The 25590-nt window shown below is 44.1% G+C and overlaps 1 protein-coding gene and 1 pseudogene across 1 annotated transcript; one reads left to right on the top strand and one right to left on the bottom strand.

Moving 5' to 3' along the window:
* Nucleotides 1-2177: 2177 nt before the first annotated feature.
* On the top strand, nucleotides 2178-5694 carry LOC106581022 (proton-coupled folate transporter-like; annotated as a pseudogene).
* Nucleotides 5695-12284: 6590 nt separating this feature from the next.
* LOC106581032 (NAD(+) hydrolase SARM1) lies at nucleotides 12285-25388 on the bottom strand. Its single transcript, XM_014162702.2, has 10 exons — nucleotides 23659-25388; nucleotides 23094-23481; nucleotides 22709-22939; nucleotides 19223-19435; nucleotides 18247-18338; nucleotides 17921-18114; nucleotides 17540-17672; nucleotides 17144-17333; nucleotides 14580-14701; nucleotides 12285-14350 (listed from the first exon to the last, which is right to left on the bottom strand). Exons 1-10 carry the CDS (start codon nucleotides 24135-24137, stop codon nucleotides 14218-14220), a joined length of 2175 nt encoding a protein of 724 aa, XP_014018177.1. The 5' UTR covers nucleotides 24138-25388; the 3' UTR covers nucleotides 12285-14217.
* Nucleotides 25389-25590: the final 202 nt, after the last annotated feature.

The following is a 25590-nucleotide window of genomic DNA, read 5'->3' as shown; positions in this document are numbered from 1 at the left end:
AACAACATCATTGATGTATACAGAGAAGAGAGTCAGCCCGAGAATTGAACCCTGTGGCACACCCATAGAGACTGCCAGAGGTCCGGACAACAGGCCCTCCAATTTGTCACACTGAACGCTATCAGAGAAGTAGTTGGTAAACCAGGCGAGGCAATCATTTGAGAAACCAAGGCTGTCGAGTCTGCCAATAAGAATGTGGTGATTGACAGAGTCGAAAGCCTTGGCCAGGTCGATGAAGACGGCTGCACGGTAATGTCTCTTATCGATGGCGGTTATGATGTCGTTTAGGACCTTGAGCGTGGCTGAAGTGCACCCATGACCAGCTCGGAAACCATATTGCATAGCGGAGAAGGTACGGTGGGATTCGAAATGGTTGGTAATCTGTTTGTTAACTTGGCTTTCGAAGACTTTAGAAAGACCGGGTAGGATAGATATAGGTCTGTAGCAGTTTGGGTCTAGAGTGTCACCCCCTTTGAAGAGGGGGATGACCGCGGCAGCTTTCCAATCTTTGGGAATCTCAGACGATACGAAAGAGAGGTTGAACAGGCTAGTAATAGGGGTTGCAACAATTTCGGCAGATACATTTAGAAAGAGAGGGTCCAGATTGTCTAGCCCGGCTGATTTGTATGGGTCCAGATTTTGCAGCTCTTTCAGAACATCAGCTATCTGGATTTGGGTGAAGGAGAAAGGGTGGGGGCATTGGCGGGTTGCTGTGGGGGGTGCCAGGCAGTTGACCGGGGTAGGGGTAGCCAGGTGGAAAGCATGGCCAGCCGTAGAGAAATGCTTATTGAAATGATCAATTATAGTGGATTTATCGGTGGTAACAGTGTTTCCTAGCCTCAGAGCAGTGGGCAGCTGGGAGGAGGTGCTCTTATTCTCTATGGACTTTACAGTGTCCCAGAACTTTTTTGAGTTAGTATTACAGGATGCAAATTTCTGTTTGAAAACGCTAGCCTTAGCTTTTCTAACTGCCTGTGTATATTTGGATGTTTTGTGCTGGTCAAGGGCAGACAGGTCAGGAGTGAACCTAGGACTATATCTATTCTTAGTTCAACATTTTTTGAGTGGGGCATGCTTATTTAAGATGGTGAGTAAGGCACATTTAAAGAATAACCAGGCGTCATCTACTGACGGGATGAGGTCAATATCATTCCAGGATAACCCGGCCAGGTCGATTAGAAAGGCCTGCTCGCAGAAGTGTTTTAGGGAGCGTCTGACAGTGATGAGGGATGGTCGTTTGGTCGCTGACCCATTACGGATGCAGGCACTGAGGCAGTGATCGCTGAGATCTTGATTGAAAACAGCAGAGGTGTATTTGGAGGGCAAGTTAGTTAGGATGACATCTATGAGGGTGCCCGTGTTTACGGATTTGGGGTTGTACCTGGTAGGTTCATTGATAATTTGTGTGAGATTGAGGGCATCACGCTTAGATTGTAGGATGGCCGGGGTGTTAAGCATGTCCCAGTTTAGGTCACCTAGTAGCACGAGCTCAGAAGATAGATGGAGGGGCAATCAATTCACATATGGTATCGAGGGCACAGCTGGGGGCAGAGGGAGGTCTATAGCAAGCAGCAACAGTGAGAGACTTGTTTCTGGAAAGGTGAATTTTTAGAAGTAAAAGCTCGAATTGTTTGGGTACAGACTTGGATAGTAACTCTGCAGGCTATCTTTGCAGTAGATTGCAACACCGCCCCCTTTGGCAGTTCTATCTTGGCGGAAAATGTTGTAGTTAGCGATGGAGATTTCAGGGTTTTTGGTGGTTTCCTAAGCCAGGATTCAGACACTGCTAAGACATCCGGGTTGGCAGAGTGTGCTAAAGCAGTGAGTAAAACAAACTTAGGGAGTAGTCTTCTAATGTTAACATGCATGAAACCAAGGCTTTTACGGTTACAGAATTCAACAAATGAGAGCACCTGGGGAGTGGAGCTAGGCACTGCAGGACCTGGATTAACCTCCACATCACCAGAGGAACAGAGGAGAAGTAGGATAAGGGTACGGCTAAAGGCTATACCAACTGGCCGTCTAGCACATTCGGAACAGAGAGTAAAGGAGCAGGTTTCTGGGCACGATAGCATAGATTCAAGGCATAGTGTACAGACAAAGGTAAGGTAGGATGTGAGTACATTGGAGGTAAACCTAGGCATTGAGTAATGATGAGAGAGATACAGTCTCTAGAGATGTTTAAACCAGGTGATGTCACCAGATATGTGGGAAGTGGGGCTAAATGGTTGGTTCAGGCATATTGAGCAGGGCTAGAGGCTCTACAGTGAAATAAGACAGTAATCACTAACCAGGACAGTAATGGACGAGGCATATTGATATTAGAGAGAGTCATGTGTAGCCAAGTGAACATATGGGTCCAGTGAGTGGTTGGGCTGGCTGGGGACATGGCTTATCGATGAATCAACTAACTCATCCTTACTCTCAGGCGACTTCAACACCATCCAGACATTTTGCTTTGCCTATGTGGCTGATATCAGCGACAGGGCCTCTCAGACCTTCAGTGTGGCAGTGCTGGAGGCCTATCTGGGACTGGCTGGCATGCTGGCCAGAATCATAGGGGGGCAGTGGTGACAGGCACAAGGGTAGGTTATTCAACGTTAAGATGGCCCAAGGTCGCTAGCTATCTGTGGACTGAAAACATATCATTGTCTTATTCTTCTTCAATTCATACTTTGATTACAGTATGTTTATACGCGTCTAAACTTGTGATATAGTAATGTAACTGGATAACACTTATACTTCTCATGGGGACTTTTCCTCCCCAGGTACATTGACACATTCTGGCTGGTGCTGGTCACTAACCTGGCTGCTGCCCTCTATGCCTACCTGTGTGTACCCAAGTCCGTCACCCCTGACCCCAGTGCCAAACTCTTCACCACGCGCCACCACCGCGCCGTCTACCACCTCGACTCTGTACTTGGCAACCCCACCGAGGCTGGCAGTTACACAAAATGGAGGAGGTACAAACTGTGGCTCTACACCTCCTGCTTCTTCCTGGTGGTGGTCCACTTTGGCAAGCTGTATGTTCTGTATGAGCTGAGCTCTCCGCTGTGCTGGGGCCCACGGCTGATCGGCTGGGGGTCTGCAGCCCAGAACCTGGCCTACCTCAGCAGCCTCCTGGAGTTAAGGACCTTGCAGAGATGCCTAGAGAACTCCTGGGTGTCTCTGGTGGGACTGGCCTCAAACATGACCGGCCTGGTGGTCATCTCACTGGCCAACACTACTGAACTCATGCTCACAGGTGAGAGGCTATCCCAGAAGACAAAATCAGTTCAAATGTCATCATTACATCAGTTTAGAGTTTACTAGATGTCTTTATTGTTATGAACATGTGTTCTTGGCTCAGCTAGCAACAGAATAAGTCAGCAGTATTATCTGGTGGTGTGTCTGGAGAACAGTGCACAGGGGGAAATGCTCTAGTATCACACAGTAAAACACATGTCTCCCAGAGTAATAGATCAATAAGCATGCCCTGGAGGAGTTCTGTTTTCTCTCTCCTCCTGTCTTGTTTCCTCCACAGAAAACACACAGCTGGGTAAAGGTCGCAAAACTCTTCGCTTATTCACTGCCCTCTAGTGATGGTGATAGATTAATACATGGAAAATACCCAAGTAAACTTCCATAGTGTACCTTTAACAGGTAAATGTGTATCCACTCCCCTTTTCTAACAGGCTATGGGCTGTGCTTCCTCTACATGGCAGCCACTCCAGTCATCAGGGCCAAGCTGTCCAAGCTGGTGGGGCCTGAAGAACAAGTTGAGAGAGAGCTTTCAAATGAGGGCCCTTAGCTGGAATAAGTTCTCAATATGTCACGGCCTCTCATGTATACAGTTTCATGACTACATCTATAAGGTGCTATAAATGTTCATAATGTAGCATAACATTTCATAAGAATATGCTTTAAGTATTACAGACATCCTCTATGTCCTTTGTGTTTCAGGTGAGTTGTTTGCTTCGGTGGCCTGTGTGAAGGGGCTGTGATCCCTGGTGGCCAGCGGCCTCTTTAACTCTTTCTACGCAGCCACCCTGCACATCACGAATCAAATCAAATCAAATTGTATTTGTCACATGCGTCGAATACAACAGGTGTAGACCTTACAGTGAAATTCTTACTTACAGACATCCTTAACAAGCCCTTAACCAACAACACAGGTTTAAGAAAATACCAAAAAAAGCAAAAGTAAGAAAAAAGTAAGAGATAACAAAAACAAAAACAAATTCCCCTTCCTGTTCGGAGCCCTCCTCCTCATCCCCACAGGAATCATTGGGTAAGCCCTCCCTTTCCTGAATTTCCTATTTCAGTTTTCCTCATTTAAAACACTGCAGCCATAAACACCTTGTGATTCATGCATGTTGTTGTGTGTTTAGGATAGTGGAGTGTCGGAAATCAGAGGACAGACAGAAGAGAGGACTCTGCAACATCCTGACACAGTCAGACAGTCAGTCAGTCAGTCAGTCAGTCAGTCAGACAGACAGACAGACAGACAGACAGACAGACAGACAGACAGACAGACAGACAGACAGACAGACAGACAGACAGACAGACAGACAGACAGACAGACAGACAGACAGACAGACAGACAGACAGACAGACAGACAGACAGACAGACAGACAGACAGACAGACAGACAGACAGAACTTCATCACATCACAGCTTGAGCCTCTGGAAGAACACAGCTTCTGCTGCCCTACATACACCTTTTCAACAGTGTGTAGGAGAGGTAGCTAACTGTCATTAGACCACACAGAGCTTGGATTCCATGGCTTCAACACCAAAAGACCAAAACCAAAAAGCTGGAACCACCAGCCAACCCCCCATGACAGACATCACCGTGAGACAAGAAAATAAATAAGTCTGGGTTCCCTGTTGTATTTTAAACTGAACATCTAATGTGAGCTGACATACAATTGTGGTCAAATATAGTTTTTACAATCACTTTGGCACTAATTTCAGAATCTTGATGTCATTTTTCAAAACTCTAACACTTTTTCCAATTGCTTGGATACAATACACATAAAGCTAAGATCATTTGTTCATTGAACTAAAATCACCTGTTCAAAATGACAACTTAACATCAAAGTATTACCATTTCAAAATGCAATTCACACATTACATCTGAGATGACTGTCTATTCATTTCATTACAATGATCTAACTATCAATTGATACAACTGCTCAAAATGATAAGTAACTGTTGCATTACTCTTAATGCATAGTTTTATGGAAACTGACAAACAATATTCCATGTTTAGATCATGAAAGTTTCAGGATAATGAGATCCATTGACACCCATTACTGTGGAACATGAACCAATTGGACTACATTATCTCATGGGCCTCGTTTGAGAGGTGTGGGGGAACGTGATAGAGGACAAGACCACGGACCAAGACAGCGGCAGCAACAGCAAAGAGTGTCCAATGAAACCCGAGCAATAGTTGTAGACCATGTCGTAAATCATGGCATGACAATGACTGAGGCAGCTACAATGACTCAACCAAACCTCAGAAGATCAACCGTGGCCTCAATCATCAGAACTTTCCGCAATGAGAACCGCTAAGTCTTCAGCATGCACTAAACATTAGGCTACTCTCAATTGTCAAATGACTGTACAGTATACTGCATGCCAATGTGTACCACAGAGTAGGTGATGTGACTAAATGTGTTCTTACTGTAATTTTCCCTGCAGAATTGAGACTAGGCCAAATAGGGGAGGCAGAGGCAAAATTCTGACTGACCAACAAGAGCCGGCTGTGGTCAATTTGGTTCGGGCCAGAAATTATATTCGCCTTACAGAAATTCGGCAGCACATCTTGGACAATGACGACATGTTCAACAATGTGGAAGCCATAGGTTTGCCAACTATTGCCCGCATGCTGAAAAGACACCAGGTGTCTCTAAAACAGCTATATTGTGTGCCTTTTGAAAGAAATACAGACAGAGTGAAGCAACTGAGGACTGAGTATCTTCAGGTATGTTCAGTTTCAAGATGCCTGTTGTGAAAAATTCCCCCAAAATTCTACATCATTGTAATCAATAATTCTCTTTCCAAAATGTCTTTTTAGAGAGTGATGGAGCTGGATGCTGATGAAAACCATCACAAATTCCTCTTTTTGGATGAGGCAGGCTTCAACCTGGCCAAGACAAGGAGGAGAGGTCGGAATTTCACTGGCCAGCGGGCAACCATCCAAGTACCTGGACAACGTGGGGCAAACATCACCATGTGTGCGGCTATATCGGAAGATGGTGTGGTGGGACGCAGACCTTGTATTGGATCATATAATGCAGCTCTCCTTGTAACCTTCCTTGATGAGCTAAATCCGGTCTGTAGAGCTGATGGTGTGACCTATGTCATTGTGTGGGATAATGTCAGGTTCCTAGAGGCAAAAGAAATGCACACATATTTAGGCGAGGTGCTGGCTAGCGGAGTAGAACACTTGAAAAATTAAAGGAGAGCCGCACACTCTAGGAGCTCAGATGCAAAAATGTTTATGTCCAACGTTTCAACAGACAAGCTGTCTTCATCAGGGTATAATGACAAACACTGCGGGGTGACTCGTTTATATAGTGTCAAAGGACACACACAGGTGTCTGTAATCATGGCCGGGTGTGGCCTGATATCATTGGTTAATTCTCATATATTAAAAGAGTAGATCAAAGTCTATGTTGAGACTGAAGGGAGCAAGGGTCTTTAAATTAAAGATCCAGGCAGCCTCTCTTTTTAACAATAAATTATCGAGGTCACCCCCTCTCCTAGGGAGGGTGACATGTTCGATGCCAATATAACGTAGGGACGAAATCGAGTGGTTTGCTTCCAAAAAGTGGGTAAGTTGAGTTTTTACACCTAATGGTGCTACGATGCTCCGAAACTTTGATCTGAAGCCATTCTTGTGATTATTGTGATTTTGCTGTTATAAATGTTTGTAGGCCTATGTAGCCCAATTGTATCTATGATCATACGCTATCCATTTATGTTTTTTGTATGCTATTTTAATATATGAGAATTAACCAATGATATCAGGCCACACCCGGCCATGATTACAGACACCTGTGTGTCCTTTGACACTATATAAACGAGTCACCCCGCAGTGTCAGTCATTATACCCTGATGAAGACAGCTTGTCTGTCGAAACGTTGGACATAACATGTTTTGCATCTGAGCTCCTAGAGCTCCTTTATTTTTCATAATGTCAGGTTCCGCCATGCTCAAATGGTGCAAGCATGGTTTCAGGCCCATCCACCATGTACTTACCCCCATAGTCTCCTTTCCTTAACCCGATTGAGACATTCTTCTCCACATTGAGGTGGAAGGTATATAATAGGTTCGTGAGGACGAACAAGCCACCCTTCTCCAGGCCATGGATGACGCATGCAATGACATCACGGCAGACCAGTGTCAGGCCTGGATTCGCCATGCCCAATGTTTCTTCCCAAGATGTTTGGCTAATGAAAACATCCATTGTGATGTGGATGAGAACCTGTGGCTGAATCCACAAGACAGGGTTGATGGAAATATAGAAGTACAGTAATCAACCTTTGTTTTGCTTTTTACAGTAAGCCAGGTGAAGAACACTGTAGTTGCCGTTTTACTGTAGTTCTTTTCTTTTTTGTAGCTAATTATTTTTGCTCTGATTGAAAGAAACCAGTGTTGTGATTTTATTGTATTTCATCAATAAATTTCTGATTTTGTTCAATGATTCCACTGTGTCTGTAGTATTCTCTCTAATTGTCCTTTTACAGTGATGTATTTACGTGTAGTACCATAATGAAACATATTACATATTTTGTACTACAATATTTAATGATTGTAAGAAACACTACACAGTGAAACTATCGGTATCTCGTGTGTAGGTAATCTAAATTAATGTTCCTATGGTATTTCATGATAAAAAAAAATTGAAATTCAATTGCTAAAATGCATTGGTCAAAACTGAAGTCACATTGTCAAAACTCTTCACACAGTCAGCGAAACAGAAGTGTATGTGGACCAAACTGAATAATTTTTCATTGCTTTCACACAAAATGAATTCAATGACCACATTCTCTGAAATCCATTAACATTTTCTCATTCACTCCACCACCTGCAAAACTATATATTTGCAGCTCGTTTTCAAATGCTACCACACTGTTTCCAAAACTTAAAAACGCATTCAAAACAGAATGATGGCAAATGTTGTGCATTTCTGCAGTAACCAGATTGAAACAGTGGGTAAACTGCCTTGTTCAGGGGCAGAAGGACAGATTTTTACCTTGTCAGCTCAGGGATTCGTTCTAGCAACCTTTTGGTTACTATTTCAATGCTCTAACCACTAGGCTACCTGCCTCTAACCATATGGCTACCTGCCTCTAACCACTAGGCTACCTGCCTCTAACCACTAGGCTACCTGCCTCTAACCACTAGGCTACCTGCCTCTAACCACTAGGCTACCTGCCTCTAACCACTAGGCTACCTGCCTCTAACCACTAGGCTACCTGCCTCTAACCACTAGGCTACCTGCCTCTAACCACTAGGCTACCTGCCTCTAACCACTAGGCTACCTGCCTCTAACCACTATGCTACCTGCCTCTAACCACTATGCTACCTGCCTCTAACCACTAGGCTACCTGCCTCTAACCACTAGGCTACCTGCCTCTAACCATTAGGCTACCTGCCTCTAACCACTAGGCTACCTGCCTCTAACCACTAGGCTACCTGCCTCTAACCACTAGGCTACCTGCCTCTAACCACTAGGCTACCTGCCTCTAACCACTAGGCTACCTGCCTCTAACCACTAGGCTACCTGCCTCTAACCACTAGGCTACCTGCCTCTAACCACTAGGCTACCTGCCTCTAACCATTAGGCTACCTGCCTCTAACCACTAGGCTACCTGCCTCTAACCACTAGGCTACCTGCCTCTAACCACTAGGCTACCTGCCTCTAACCATTAGGCTACCTGCCTCTAACCACTAGGCTACCTGCCTCTAACCATTAGGCTACCTGCCTCTAACCACTAGGCTACCTGCCTCTAACCACTAGGCTACCTGCCTCTAACCACTAGGCTACCTGCCTCTAACCACTAGGCTACCTGCCGCCCAGTACAAGTGATTATACTATTATACTACTATGTTATAGTTTTTTCAGGAATTTGTTTTTGTTTCAACTTTTTATTTTTCACAAGTAAATGACTATATGCAAAGATATAGAAAAAATAAAGGCTATTTAAGCAAATTGCTGCATTTCTGATTAATTCTTGTTACATAAACTTTAGTACAGTCAATAAAGTGAAAAGGTGTTATTCTTATTCAATAATTAAATACTGATTTATGTAAAAAATCATTCAAACTTCAAAGAGAAGTTAATGTATGTAATGTTAGTGATTTTTAGGTCAGTGTATTCTGAGTGACAGCGTATGCTTTCTGAGTGACAGCGTATGCTTTCTGAGTGACAATTGTTGCCAGTGTTGTGGTCGAACGAGCTTATTTTGAGACATGTATGAAGTGTTTTGGTGGTTTGAGTGAGTTTTGGAGGTAAGATGAACTGTTTGGCCAAGATGCATGTTGGTAATGCAGACTGTGAAGAGTTTTGAAAAAGTGGCTTCAGTATTGACGGATGCTTGTTAGCAATTGAAAAAACGAGTTATTTGAACCAAGGATTCTGCAAGTGCAAGGTTTCTGTAAAGATATGAATGCACAATGCAATGTTTTGAACATTGGACAGCCTGTGTTACAAGTGATGACCGTTTTGAGTTTTGTGTCTAGAGTTTTGAAAAATGACCAAGGTTCTGAAATGAGTGCCAAAGTGATTGTAAAAAACTGTAATACCCACACTACTATATCAAACAATCCAAGGGTAGGCAGAAAATACATGACTCAGAAAATATGAAATTCAATAACAGTGGATCTCGATGTCACCCTAACATACGAGCAGCAGATAGATTGGCTTTAGCCCAACTTGTCCAGACTCAACCATTAGTATCTCTTAACAAAACGAGACTGATCGGCTTCTAGCAGCAGTCAGGGAGTACTGAGTTACACTGCTTACAGTTTACTGTCATCCCTCCATTCAACAGATAGCCCAGTCTAACCCCTTAAGTGGCCTCACACAGCAACCCTGTCACCCCTCCATACAATACACATACACAGAGAAGTCTCTGTGTGTGTGTGTGTCTGTCTGTGTCTGTCAATTGATGGCTTAGTCTAAACTCCCTGCTCCCTAAAGTGTTCCCACATAGCAACACATGATAACCCCTGAACATGAGGCCTCAGCAAACACACACACCACACACACTGACCTGGGTTCAACCCTCAGTAGCACAGAGGGGCAACCAGATCTCTTATAACACATTTAAATGGTGCAACGGAACTGAGAGTTTGAGGCCATGGGAAGGGTTGAAGCATTACTGTCACTCAGTATTTGTGATGATTTCTTTTGATTGGCTGTTAGGGGGAAGGAAGGCCAATGATAGGCCTACTGGCTTCCTATACAAGTATTTTTATTTAACTAGGCAAGTCAGTTAAGAACAAATTCTTATTTACAATGACGGCCTAGGAACAGTGGGTTAACTGCCTTGATTAGGGGAAGAATGACAGATTTTTACCTTGTCAGCTCTGGGATATGCTCTAGCAACCGATCGGTTACTGGCCCAACGCTCTAACCACTAGACTACCTGCCACCCCAAATCATGTAACCAATTTTTTCAATGCACTGACTGGAAGTTTCTTTGGATTAAAGTTTCTGCTAAATGACTAAAATGTAAATGTAAACTCAGCAAAAAAAGAAACATCCCTTTTTCAGGACCCTGTCTATCAAAGATAATTCATAAAAATTCAAATAACTTCACAGGCCTTCATTGTAAAGGGTTTAAACACTGTTTCCCATGCTTGTTCAATGAACCATAAACAATTAATGAACATGCACTGTGGAACGGTCGTTAAGACACTAACAGCTTACAGACGGTAAGCAATTAAGGTCACAGTTATGTAAACTTAGGACACTAGAGGCTTTTCCATTGACTCTGAAAAACACCAAAAGAAAAATGCCCAGGGTCCCTGCTCATCTGCGAGAACATGCTGCAAGGAGGCATGAGGACTGCAGATGTGGCCAGGGCAATAAATTGCAATGTCTGTACTGTGAGACGCCTAAGACAGCGCTACAGGGAGACAGGACGGACAGCTGATCGTCCTCGCAGTGGCAGACCACGTGTAACAACACCTGCACAGGATCGGTACATCCGAACATCACACCTGCGGGACAGGTACAGGATGGCAACAACAACTGCCCGAGTTACACCAGGAACGCACAATCCCTCCATCAGTGCTCAGACTGTCCGCAATAGGCTGAGAGATACTGGACTGAGGGCTTGTAGGCCTGTTGCAAGGCAGGTCCTCACCAGACATCCCCGGCAACAACGTTTTTTCATGATTTCCTGCAAGACAGGAATGTCAGTGTTCTTCCATGGCCAGCGAAGAGCCCGGGTCTCAAACCCATTGAGCGCGTCTGGGACCTGTTGGATTGGAGGGTGAGGGCTAGGGCCATTCCCCCCAGAAATGTCCGGGAACTTGCAGGTGCCTTGGTGGAAGAGTGGGGTAACATCTCACAGCAAGAACTGGCAAATCTGGTGCAGTCCATGAGGAGGAGATGCACTGCAGTACTTAATGCAGCTGGTGGCCACACCAGATACTGACTGTTACTTTTGATTTTGACCCCCCCCCTTTGTTCAGGGACACATTATTCAATTTCTGTTAGTCACATGTCTGTGGAACTTGTTCAGTTTATGTGTCAGTTGTTGAATCTTGTTATGTTCATACAAATATTTACACGTTAAGTTTGCTGAAAATAAACGCAGTTGACTGTGAGAGGACGTTTCTTTTTTTTCTGAGTTTATGTGAGAAAATATTGTGAATTGATTTTGTCTGCACCGTACAGTATAACGGATTGTTAGATACAGTGAATGATATTTATCATATTTAAAAAGGGAACGAATGAATGATTAAATCATGCAGATGATATACTTGGTAACACTTAACTTTAATTGGCTTCTGATGAAATGTTATTGCCTTATAAAACATTCATAGCACCTTGTAGATTCAGATGTGGAACATATAAAACTCTACAATAAAGCAAGACACAAAAGTTTGTGTTTTATCATGAGCGTTTCACAACTATGGGCCTTCTGCCTCATGCCTTACTGATTTAGTCTGCACTTTCATAAAACAATTGCATCTATTAGCTGCTAAGAATATGTCAATTATAATAAGGCATTATAACAGTGTTGCACAGAAAGAATCACAGACGTACTTTATCCTCAGGTTAGTAGTTTTTATTGCGTCACTGTATTGTTAAATGACAACACTGCCTAAATCTTCAATAAAAGAAGTAAACAAGAACATGTCCATGTATACAGTATTTCATCAACATACCTGTATTGAGAGCAACACATATATTAAGGCAACAGGGGAAATAGCCCAGAAGAGCCATCAAAACAGTGACAAGATATAGCTAGTAGTGCTGAGAGCAAATACTGTAGCTTTAGACTGAGGTGACATTTTGTGTTTGCCTTCCTGCACACCATTTAGCACAGGTGTGGGTACATACAGTATCTACATCATTAACAGATATGAATCTACAAAACAAACATGTCACTGAACCTAAGAATTCCATGTTTAAAATAATGTTTTACCATTCCACTTCATTTAATTGTAAATACAATAACCTGGTGATTTCATGACTTCTGCGGTCATTTTGCAACACTTACGTAATATCTAAACTGATAATCAGACACTGAATGATTGTTTTGGTTGGATGTTTCTAGAATCTTTATCTTGTCACAGATAATAGTATAGTAAGACTGTAGGTGATTTAGACAGGGGTGGTGCATGCTGGTACATGTCTAAGAAGGATCCTCAATGTGAGCCAAGTATACATTATTTAGCTCTGCCCTCAATGTGATAACATTTATCTACTGAACTGCTTCTATCCAATAGATACAAGCAAGTGAACTAAGGCTAACTGTCAAGCAGCCAAATCAATGACAGAATCTCTTAGCGTTATGAAGGAACCAAACCACAAATCAGTATTGTAGATACAGCGGTTTAGCCGAACAAAGTAACGCAGCATGTTGTGACTGTATACTACAAGACTTTCTGACAGGAAGATGATGGAACCTTTTCCATGGAGTAGCTTCAGCCTTAAGGGTTAGTGTAGATATTGGTTTTGTAAACGAATTGTATCTTTCTGAACAGAGAGTGAGAGCATCTATCTGTTTTCACATCAGCAAGATGCTTTGATAATGGTATTTTTCATTGCCTTAAGCTTGGTTGAGAGAGAGTTCTTTGTGAACTTCTGGTTGTTGCTAAGCACATGAGCGCAAGTTTGTAATGAGTATATGTAGCTGGTGGGATCAGTACCCCTCTCTCCTGGTCGGGAAACTAACATCTTAACCATTAAACTAATTCCCCCTTGGGCAGAGGGTGACACTGGCTACAAGTCACAGGCAGGGCTACCTCATCACGAGAGCAGGATTCCAAATCACTGTTACATATAGAGATCGTACATCATCTCTGTTGGATTAGGCTGTTTGCCATCACCTAGGTTACACTATCGTAAAGAGACATATCAAATACGGGCAACAGTTGACCACCAATGAGCATACAGGGTTTAATGTATAAGCACCATGGGAAAAAAAGAGATATAGTATTTCCCATAAGCTATATAGTTTACACTGGATCATTATTAAAATCCAGGATATTGTTTTGTCTTAGAAAGTATGGGCCTATTTAAAACAATGAGAGTGTAGTGCTATTTAGAGGCAACAGAGATACTCCAGATTGTTATTATGTGTTATGCTCGGTGCCAGCGATAGCTGATTTATCACACTAGTTATTTCCTGAGAGACACAAAATATCCCTGACCACGCCAATAACAGCTTATGAATGTGGCCCTGCAATTTAAGGGAGTAGTACATGGTATTTAGAAGTACTGAAACCCCAAATTACATTTAGTATTTACGCTATGGACTATAATTTCATTAACTTTACATCTGGATCAGCGGCTAGTAGCAAAGCCATCTCATTAGCATATGATCTAAATACAGCCTATTAAACATGTCTTCACATGCACAGGGTTAGACCTGACCAACCAGAGCTCAGAGCACACTCTGTTTGGTATTATTGATTACTGATCACTATTGGTCACCATTTTACATCATCACAGACCAGAGGACCTCCAATCAGAGGCCTCTATTTCTTCTGTGGTCCTTGAGGCTCCTTGGGGCAGTCTGTATTGGGGCTGTCGGTCAGGTCTTGGCTGGGGTTGCCCATGAGGAAACGTAGGATCTTCTCAATGGTGGCCTCCTGGTACTCATGGGACCACCTGTATCCAGAGAGAGAGAGGAAGGGAGGGAGAGTCAGAGGAAGAGAGAGGGAAGGAGAAAGAGAGGGAGAAAGAGAGAGAGGGGTGAAGAGAGATGGAAAGAGAAAGTGATGGAGAATGAAAATGAAAGATAGATTTGATTCCTAATAAGTACACTTCAGATAAATGTCCAAACTGCCAATCATTCTCAAACAGATTCTGCGGTACTGTATCTCTCTCTGTGACTCACTTGATGCCATTGAAGTTTAGGATAGTTTTCATGTCCTCGGGAAGAGTGTTTGGGTCAGGCCACAGGAAGTTATCAGTTACAGGGACAATGTTCTTCTTTCCAGCCAGAGCTGTGACAATCTCCTGCAGGATTTACGAGAGGTACGTTAAATCACGGACAGACACAGAATGCCCCCGCAGACATGGAATGTCTACACTTGTAAGGGACAGGGGTATATGGGAAAAATAATCTCTCAACTGTAACATTGTTCTGTATGGAGGGGACCTCTCTATGTCTAATATTGTATATCACCAACATATAGATGGAACATCTAGACATGTAAAGGCCAGGGTGACTGGATTATACACATAGAAAATAATTGTAATTCCATCTAGATACTATAGGATCTACAGTTGAAGTCGGAAGTTTACATACACCTTAGCCAAATACATTTAAACTCAGTTTTTCACAATTCCTGACATTTAATCCTAGTAAAAATTCCCTGTCTTAGGTCAGTTAGGATCACCATTTTATTTTGAGAATGTGAAATGTCAGAATAATAGTAGAGATAATGATTTATTTCAGCTTTTATTTCTTTCATCACATTCCCAGTGGGTTAGAAGTTTACATACACTCAATTAGTATTTGGTAGCATTGCCTTGAAATTGTTTAACTTCGGTCAAACGTTTTGGGTAGCCTTCCACAAGCTTCCCACAATAAGTTGGATGAATTTTGGCCCATTCCTCCTGACAGAGCTGGTGTAACTGAGTCAGGTTTGTAGGCGTCCTTGTTCGCACACGCTTTTTCAGTTCTGCCCACAAATTTTCTATGGGATTGAGGTCAGGGCTTTGTGATGGCCACTCCAATATCTTGACTTTGCTGTCCTTAAGCCATTTTGTCACAACTTTGGAAGTATGCTTGGGGTCATTGTCCATTTGGAAGACCCATTTGCGACCAAGCTTTAACTTCCTGGCTGATGTCTTGAGATGTTGCTTCAATATATCCACATAATTTTCATTTCTCATGAAGCCATCTATTTTGTGAAGTGCACCAGTCCCTCCTGCAGCAAAGCACCCCCACAACATGTTCTTCGGCTTGCAAGCCGCCCCCTTTTTCTTCCAAACATAACGATGGTCATTATGGCCAAACAGTTCTATTTTTGTTTCATCAGACCAGAGGACATTTCTTCAAAAAGTACGATCTTTGTCCCCATGGGCAGTTGCAAACTGTAGTCTGGCTTTTTTGGGGCGGTTTTGGAGCAGTGGCTTCATCCTTGCTGAGCGGCCTTTAAGGTTATGTCAATACAGGACTCGTTTTACTGTGGATATAGATACTTTTGTATCTGTTTCCTCCAGCATCTTCACAAGGTCCTTTGCTGTTGTTCTGGGATTGATTTGCACTTTTAGCATCAAAGTACGTTCATCTCTAGGAGACAGAACGCGTCTCCTTCCTGAGCGGTATGACGGCTGCGTGGTCTCATGGTGTTTATACTTGCGTACTATTGTTTCTACAGATGAACATGGTACCTTCAGGTGTTTGGAAATTGCTCCCAAGGATGAACCAGACCTGTGGAGGTCTAATATTTTTCTGCTGAGGTCTTGGCTGATTTCTTTTGATTTTCCCATGATCAAGCAAAGAGGGACTGAGTTTGAAGGTAGGCCTTGAAATACATCCACAGGTATACCTCCAATTGACAAAAATTCTGTCAATTGGCCTATCAGAAGCTTCTAAAGCCATGACATCATTTTCTGGAATTTTCCAAGATGTTTAAAGGCACAATCAACTTAGTGTATGTAAACTTCTGACCCACTGGAATTGTGATACAGTGAATTATAAGTGAAATAATCTGTCAGTAAACAATTGTTGGAAAAATGTATTGTGTCATGCATAAAGTAGATGTCCTAACCGACTCGCCAAAACTATAGTTTGTTAAAAAGAAATTTGTGGAGTGGTTGAAAAACGAGTTTTAATGACTCAAACCTAAAAGTATGTAAACTTCCGACTTCAACTGTATGTGAGAATGCTGTTCATCGACTACAACTCAGCGTTCAACACTATAGGGCCCTCCAAGCTCATCACCAAGCTCAGGACCCTGGGACTGAACTCCTTCATCTGTTCTCAATCCTGGACTTCCTGACGGGCCGCCCCCATGCGGTGAGGGTAGGCAACAACACATCCGCCACGCTAACCCTCAACACGTGGGCCCTCGTCACATACACTGCTGCTACTTTTTATTATCCGTCCTGTTGCCTAGTCACTTTAGCCCTACCTATATGTACATATCTAACTCAATTACCTCGTACCCCTGCACAAGGATTCGGTACTGGTACCCTGTGTATATAGCCAAGTTATCTTTACTCATTGTGGATTTATTCTGTGTGTTATTCTTTTTTCTATATATTTTTCTCTGCATTGTTGGAAAGTAAGTAAGCATTTCACTGTTTGTCTACACCTGTTGTTTTCGAAGCATGTGACAAATACAATTTGATTTTAACATCTATACAGGTAGCTGCAGCTGTATACTATTGGATCTATATTGTTCTCTATGCAGCACACATCTATGTGTAGATCTGTCTATGTCTGACCTTGTGTACCCAGTCCTTCATGCCAGTGTCGCCCATGCACTTGTCGAGGGCGTTGGCAGACAGCACCAGGACGAAGTTCCGTGCACGCTGGACGCTCTGGATCAGCTTGTCAGCAAACTTCCCTGCTTCCAGCTTCTCCACGTCAATGAACACACTGAAACCTCTGACCTGAAGGTGGACCTTCAACAGACTGGGGGGAGAGAGAGAGGGGAGGGGAGAGAGAGGGAGTGGAGAGAGGGAGATAGAGAAAAAGGTGGGGAGAAAGTAACGATTGACGATCTACAGATCTTAGACTCCAGATAATCCTAACAAACATGATTAAGTTGTTTGTCTTCCAAAGCTCCCTAGCTTTCCCTCTCCCTAGCTTTCCCGCTCTCCCTCTCCCTCTCTCCATACCTGGCGAGCTGGGAACCGGTGGTCCTGCGGTAGCTAATAAACACATCCGGTCCAGGGGGTTGGGCATCGGTCAGACACGGCTTTATCGGCCTACGGGTGGCTGCCAGGATCTTGGCGCGGTGGATGCCGTTCTCTAGAAGGAGAAAATTAATACTTTATTCTCCATTATAAACAGGGTGGTTCGAGCCGTGAATGCTGATTGGCTGACAGCCGTGGCATTCTACCGGTATGACAAAACATTTATTTTTACTGCTCCCCTTTGCATCGTGCCTAAGAACAGCACTTAGCTGTGGTATATTGGCAATATACCACACCCCCTCGGGCCTTGTTGCTTAATTGTCTTGCAGGGAACGTAAATGTGTCTTTTGGTTCACAACCCACCTACGTAACAGTCTGACTGGAGCTGCTGGTCGGTGAGGTGGAGGACGTTCTTGCGGTCCACTCCAGACTGTACCAGGCCGTAGGTGTACTGGCGGAAGCGCGGGTCCACCTCACCCAGCCAGTCAGCCATGTTGTTGGGGTCACAGGTCGAGTAGTTGGCGTAGGTCTTCAGCACGCGCAGGTCACGGAGGAACCTAGAAGACAACACAAAATGAGTGGGCAGGGTAAGTCAAGGATTTTATTTCAATGTTCAATTTCACTGAAGTTGACTGGTGTAGCAGACATTTTATAAGCTTGACATAAACTTGACAGATGACTGAACTAACCTCTTGCGAGTGAGTCCTGCAGTCATACCCAGGTCAGTGCTCAGATCCTGGTCTGTGATGTTTAGCAGTAGGTTGCCATCCACCTGCAGCTCCTGAAGGACGGGCACAGAGAGGAGAGAGAAAGACTGAGTGAATATAGTGAGGAAGAGGCTAAGGAGAAATACGGGTAACTGACAAAATAAAAGGAACACCAACAAAAAGTGTCTTAATAAGGCGTTGGGTCACCACAAACCAGAACAGCTTCAATACGCCTTGGCATAGATTCTACTGGTGTCTGGAACTCTATTGGAGGGATGCGACACCATTTTTCCATGAGAAATTCCATAATTTGGTGTTTTGTTGATGGTGGTGGAAAATGCAATCTCAGGCGCCGCTGCAGCAGAATCTCCCAAAAGTGTTTAATTGGGTTGGGATCTGGTGACTGAGACGGCCATGGCATATGGTTTACATCGTTTTCATGCTCATCAAACCATTCAGTGACCACTCGTGCCCTGTAGATGGGGCCATTGTCATGTTATGGGGGCATAGCCATGGTAGACAAAATAATGGCCAAAATAATGGCCTGCCCAGCATTTTTATACATGACCCTAACCACACCTGCGTGAAAGCTGCTTTCAATGTACTTTGTATCCCTCATTTACTCAAGTGTTTCTATTATTTTGACAGTTACTTGTAGGTATCCATATCTAATCGATATAAAATCAAACATTCACCTTATTTTCTCAACATCTCTACAAGGACTATAGAAGAGCATTCGCATTCGTTATTGTTCAAACCTTGTCTTTTGCTATCGCTTTCGCTATCTCTATCTCTCTTTTTCTCTCACACACACACACACACACACACACACACACACACACACACACACACACACACACACACACACACACACACACACACACACACACACACACACACACACACACACACACACACACACACTCACACACACACACTGAGACACAGAAACACACACCTGGAAGCGCTCAGTGTAAGCGCTGAATCCAATCACTTGGAGCCATCTCTGCACCTCACAACCCTTCCAGTTGGGCACGGAGGACAGGATTCGTCGTGGCACCTCCTCCCCCATCATCCTTAGTGCACGCTTGGCCAGGGCACAGGCCGTCCCATTGCTGGAGTACATGACGATCCTTTTCAGGCTCTGCACCGCACCTATCTCCTGGAAGATCTAGGAGGAAGAATGCACACACATTCAATTGTATGTCTATTGATATTGTAGGACCGGTGATTTTAATGCAGGGAAACTTAACAATTTTTTACCAAATGTTTTACCACCATGTCACCTGTGCAACTACAGGCAACAAAACTCTTTATCACATGTATTCCATACACAGAAACACATACAAGGTGCTACCTCGCCCTCCCTTTAGCAAATCTCACCATAACCCTATCCTCCTGATTCCTGCTTACAAGCAAAGTACCAGTGATGCGCTCAATACGGAAGTGGTCCGATGAAGCGGATGCTAATGTCACGCCCTGACATTAGAGATCCCTTTTATTCTCTATTTGGTTAGGTCAGGGTGTGACTAGGGTGGGAAATCTATGTTTCTATTTCTTTGTTGGTCTAGTATGGTTCCCAATCAGAGGCAGCTGTTTGTCGTTGTCTCTGATTGGGGATCATACTTAGGCAGCCCTTTTTCCCACCTTAGTTTGTGGGATCTTGTTTTTGGTACTGTGCTGTATGCCCTACTGAACGTTACGTTTTCGTTTTGTATTTATTTTGGTTTTGTTTCGGTGTTCGTCTAATAAAGAAAGATGTACGCTTACCACGCTGCACCTTGGTCTAATTCTTCCCTCAATGAATGTAACAGCTAAACTAAGGGGCTATTTCATTAGCACAGACTGGAAAAGTTCCAGAATTCATCCGATAACATTGAGGAGTTTACCACATCAGTCACCGGCTTCATTAGTAAGTGCATCGACGACGTCTTCTCTATAGTGACCGTACGTACATAATCAAATAACATGGATTACAGGCAACATCTGAACTGAGCTGCAGGCTAAAGCTACTGCTTTCAAGGAGCGGGACAATAATCCAGACGCTTATAAGAAATCCTGCTACAACCTCCGACGAGCCATCAAACAGGCAAAGGATCAATACAGGACTAAGACCAAATCCTACTACACCAGCTCTAAAGCTCGTCAGATGTGTCAGGGCTTGCAAACTATCACGGATTACAAAGTGAAATGCAGCTGCGAGCTGCCCAGTGACGCTAGCCTACCAGATGAGCTAAATGCCTTCTATGCTTGCTTCGAAGCAAGTAACACTGAACCATGCATGAGAGCACCAGCAGTTCCGGACGACTGTGTGATCTCGCTGTCAGTAGCCGATGTAAGACCTTTAAACATGTTAACAATCACAAGGCCGTGGGGCTAGACGGATACAGAACACGTACTCGGAGCACATACTTCACTGAGATTTTTAACCTCTCCCTGACCGAGTCTGTAATACCTACATGTTTCAAGCAGACCACCGTAGTCCCTTCACCCAAGAACGCCAAGGTAACCTGTCTAAATGTCTATCGCCCGGAGCACTCACATCTGTAGTCATGAAATGCTTTGAAAGGCTGGTGATGGCACACATCAACACCATCATCCCAGACACGCTGGACCCACTCCAATTCGCATATCGCCCCAACAGATCCACAGACGACAGTATCTCTATTGCACTCCACACTGCCCTCTCCCACCTGGACAAGAGGAACACCTATGTGAGAATGCTATTCATTGACTACAGTTCAGCATTCAATACCATAGTGCCCTCCAAGCTTATCACTCAGTTCAGGACCCTGGGACTGAACACTTCCCTCTGCAACTGGATCCTGGACTTCCTGGCAGGGCATCCTCAGGTGGTGAGAGTAGGCAACAACACATCCGCCACACTGACCCGCAACATGGGGGCCCCACAGGGATGCGGGTTTAGTCCCCTCCTGTACTCCCTGTTCACCCATAACTGCGTGTCTGTGCACGACTCCAACACCATCATTATGTTTTCTGATGACACGTCAGTGGTAGGCCTGATCACCGACAACGATGAGACCACCTACAGAGAGGAGTTCAGTGACCTGACAGTGTGGTGCCAGGACAACAACTTCTCCCTAAATGTCAGCAAGACAAAGGAGCTGATTGTGGACTACAGGAAACGTAGGGCCGAGTACGCCCCCATCCACATCATCAGTGCTGTAGTGGAGCGGGTTGAGAGCTTCAAGTTCCTTGTGTCCACATCACTAAGGAATTAACATGGTACACACACAGAAGAAGAAGGCACGACAACGCCTCTTCCCTTTTAAGAGGCTGAAAAAATGTGGCATGGGCCCTCAGATCCTCAAAAGGTTCTACAGCTGCACCATTGCATCTTGAATGGCTGCATCACCACTTGGTATGGTAACTGCTTGGCATCCGACCTCAAGACGCTACAGAGGGTAGTGCGTACGGTTCAGTACATCACTTGGGTCAGAGGAAGGCCCTAAAAATATTCAAAGACTTCATCCATCCAAGTCATAGACTGTTCTACATTTACATTTACATTTAAGTCATTTAGCAGACGCTCTTATCCAGAGCGACTTACAAATTGGTGGATTCACCTTATGATATCCAGTGGAACCGATGCACTGCAAGTCTGGAACCAACAGGACTCTGAACAGCTTCTACCCCCAAGCCATAAGACTATTAAATAGTTAACCAAATAGCTACCTGGACTATCTGCATTGAACCTTTTTGCTCTTTTGACTGATTACATATGCTGCTGCTACTGTTTATTATCTATCCTGTTACCTAGTCACTTTACCACTACCTATATGTACATATCTAACTCAATTACCTCGTACCCCTGCACAAGGACTCAGTATTGGTACCCTGAGTATATAGCCAAGTTATCGTTACTCATTGTGTATTTATTCCTTGTGTTATTATGTTTCTATATTTCTCTCTCTACATTGTAGGGAAGGGCCCGTAAGTAAACATTTCACTGTTAGACTACCCCTGTTGTTTACGAACCATGTGACAAATACAATTTGATTTGATTTGATATATAGTTAGGAAGTGGGCACCAGAATTAGTTTTAGGCCCCATAATGTTGTTGGATGAAATCCCTGTATCCACTACCCACTAAAGCAGGGTTTCCCAAACTCAGTCCTCGGGACCCCAAGGGGTGCACGTTTTGGTTTTTGTCCTAGCACTACACAGCTGATTAATTAATCAACTAATCATCACGCTTTGATAATATGAATCAGCTGTGTAGTGTTAGGGGCAAAACTAAAACGTGCACACTTCGGGTCCTGAGGACAGGGTTTGGGAAACGCTGGACTATAGTGCTTACCAACCATGTCGTAACTTGGAGAGCGTGCAAGCTTTTGTTCCAGCCCAGCACTCACATCTGAATTCAGCAAATCAACTGCTCATCAAGGATGAACCAGTTGTGCTTTTGTTCCCTGATACTGACCTTGGTGTTGCGCTGGCGTGACTTGATGCTGGTTTCGACACACAGGTAGAAGGCAGCGATACATTTCCCCTCCAGTCTGGCACCATCCAGTAGTGGCAGGAGCTGCTGTAGGTCTGCTGCCGTCCTCCCCTGCATGCTGTCCGCACTGTCCAGCAAGCTCCGGGCAAACTCATCAGGGTCCAGAGATGCAATAAAGGGCTCCACCAGCTCCAATGTCCCGGACTTCACCACCTATAATAATACATTTAACAGACACTTTAATCCAAGGTGATTTACAGTGTTATGCACATCCATATTTCCATATGGGTGGCCCGAGCAGGAATGGAACCAACCCCCCTGGCGTTACAAGCTCCATGCTCTACTAACTGAGCCACACAGGACCCACCTCCTTTTCAATCTCCCGGTTATTGGCTAGCACGGCCACCGCTAAACACGCATGGAAGCGGATGAGTTCGTCCTCTTTGGAGAACGCCAATGGAAACAACCATTCAGCTGCCTGCTTCTCAATCATCAGCCGCTGGCAGCGATGGCCGCCATACATGGCGCAGTTGGCGAGCGCAACGGCACAGTGGCGAAGGACGGTGGGGTCGGTACCGCGGCACCAGAAGAGCAGGGCATCCAGGGCGCCGTTGGCGATGAGCTGGGCGGACGTCTCCTCGGTGTGTTTGAACATGTGCTCCAGGATGCCTGAGACGCTGCGGGCCAGCTGGGCGTCCTCTGTCTCCCTCGTCAGGTTCAGGATCACCCCCAGACCCATGCGAGCCACGTAGTCTCTGGATAGGAAGAGAGAGAGAAGTGGAAAGGGTAAACAAAAAGACGAGTATACAACTAAGTTTATAAAGACTAAGACTTACTGTATGTGGGTCCTGGAAACTGGCCCTAACGGTTAGGACCAAGACAATATTTTGTATAACAGAAAAAGTGCATGTAGGCCTGTAGTGAATACACACCTGTTCTCAGAGACCAGTATCTGCTCCAGTAGTTTGGCAGACTCATAGGTGATCTCCACAGCAGGTGTCATGAGGAGTCGCAGGAGCAGCTCCAGTCCTCCGTCCAGTCGTATCCTGTTGCATATCTCCTCTGCGACCTGCCTGCCCACAGTGGGTAGAACCCAGGCCTCCTCTACTAACTGGAACGTCTCTGCTATGGCCCTGCGGGTCTCGTCTAGATCCGAGGTATCTTTGGCTGACTTCAGTGTCTTGATAGCGGAGCGCAGGGCTGGGAGCGAGGTGTCCAAAACATCCTGAACGTCGGCACCGTAGACACCCGGCGAGACCGGTGGTACTTTCGGTTCCGAGGATGAGCTAGAGCTGCCCGACCTCCGGTTCCCAATCCGGCTGACACATTCCGGTACCGTGAGTCTTTCAGAGGTGAACATGGAGAGGTATCGATAGAGTCTCCAGAGGAAAACGGTTAGAGATAAGAGCATCCACTGACTAGCTCTGACAGGGCCCAGAGGACTTGTGGCAGGCCCTGATCAATAACAGATCAATTGTCTATTTCTCAGGAGAAATAAACGTGTGCATATTAAGCTGGATAGAACTGAATGGGAAACAATGTTTGTCTTGCATTCGAGTTGTTTAGATACATAAACAAACCACAATAGGTGAAATTACAATCCCATCATCTGGACTGGATCCTAAACTTTAAATGAAAAGTGACAGCTTTTAGTAAATTGCATCATCATCACACTGATGTCATCTTTGAAAATAAGTGGATAAAGACTTACTCATCTCGCATTATCATGACCAAGCAGTCACACTATGCTTGCATTTAAACACGGATGTCCTCCGTTTTCTCCTATCATTTACACGAGGCCTTCTTGGATCAAATTATGTCTACTCAGAATAACCCGACTCCAAATAAATTATCAAGCCTTCACTGTATCCACTATGAAATAATGTATCACCACTGCGGATGTTCACAAAGCTGCTAGACGGGATTTTTTTTCTTCTCTAAAAGCCCGTTACACAAATGACGTTTACCAGCTGGATGGAGAAATATAAACAGCTCTGTTGTCTTCTGTATCACGCTTGCATTACGGAGATTTAATCCAGACAAAGACGCACTGTTCATCAAAATGCCTCTCACGGTTTTCCTTTTTCCTCTCTGTTCACATTACTCTCTATTGCTATGCTTTAAACCACAAAAAAATATATATCTTATTTCCGTATTATTAAAATAGCCTCTCTCTTTGACATCCTTGACTCAGCATCTTCGAGCATCCTGAAACTAGGACCGCCCATTACCTTCAGGATATATTTACAGACCAACTGTCATGCGGAGCTCTGCTCAGCAACAAAGCGCCAGTATGGTGCTCGTCTCCACTATGCCCCCTTGTGGATCAAGGTAGAAGCATAATCAGTCCACAAGGTGTTACACACATCAGCTGTGCTAAATATATTGTCATGGAGCTACAATAAGATAAAACTGTGCACATCAATTACTATATCAGCAGAAACAAATAACAATATGTTGTCCATTGTAGTCATTAGGCCTTTTACTGTTGCTTAAAGGGTCAATCTGGGATTTCTACATCAATCTTTGGACTTTTTAATTCATTATATAGGCTACAGTGCCTTCAGAAAGTATTCTTACCCTTTGATTTATTGCACATTCAATTAAAATTGATTAAATGAAACATTTTCTCACCCATCTCCACACCATAATGACAAAGTGGATTAAAACATTTTTTTTTGCAAATGTATTGAAAATGAAATACATACATATCTAATTTACATAAGTATTCACCCCCCTGAGTCATTACTTTGTAGAAGCACCTTTGGCAGCGATTACAGCTGTGAGTCTTTCTGGGTACGACTCTAAGAGCTTTCCCCACCTGGATTGTGAGACATTTGCCCATTATTCAAATTTTCCAAGCA

The sequence above is a fragment of the Salmo salar genome, chromosome ssa20 (genome assembly GCF_905237065.1).
Source record: "Salmo salar chromosome ssa20, Ssal_v3.1, whole genome shotgun sequence".
NCBI classification, from domain to species: Eukaryota; Metazoa; Chordata; class Actinopteri; order Salmoniformes; family Salmonidae; genus Salmo; species Salmo salar.
This window is presented reverse-complemented; position numbering and strand designations above follow the sequence as displayed.

Bases quoted from the DNA above. Each gene is read 5' to 3' on its own strand.
- LOC106581032 (XM_014162702.2), bottom strand. From the start codon at position 24,137: ATGCTCTTATCTCTAACCGTTTTCCTCTGGAGACTCTATCGATACCTC. The intron at 19,436-22,708 runs GTCAGTATCAGG...TCTTCCTCCTAG, and splicing joins CACGCCAGCGCAACACCAAG to ATCTTCCAGGAGATAGGTGC. The intron at 17,673-17,920 runs GTGGGTTGTGAA...TTCTCCTTCTAG, and splicing joins CCAGTCAGACTGTTACGTAG to AGAACGGCATCCACCGCGCC.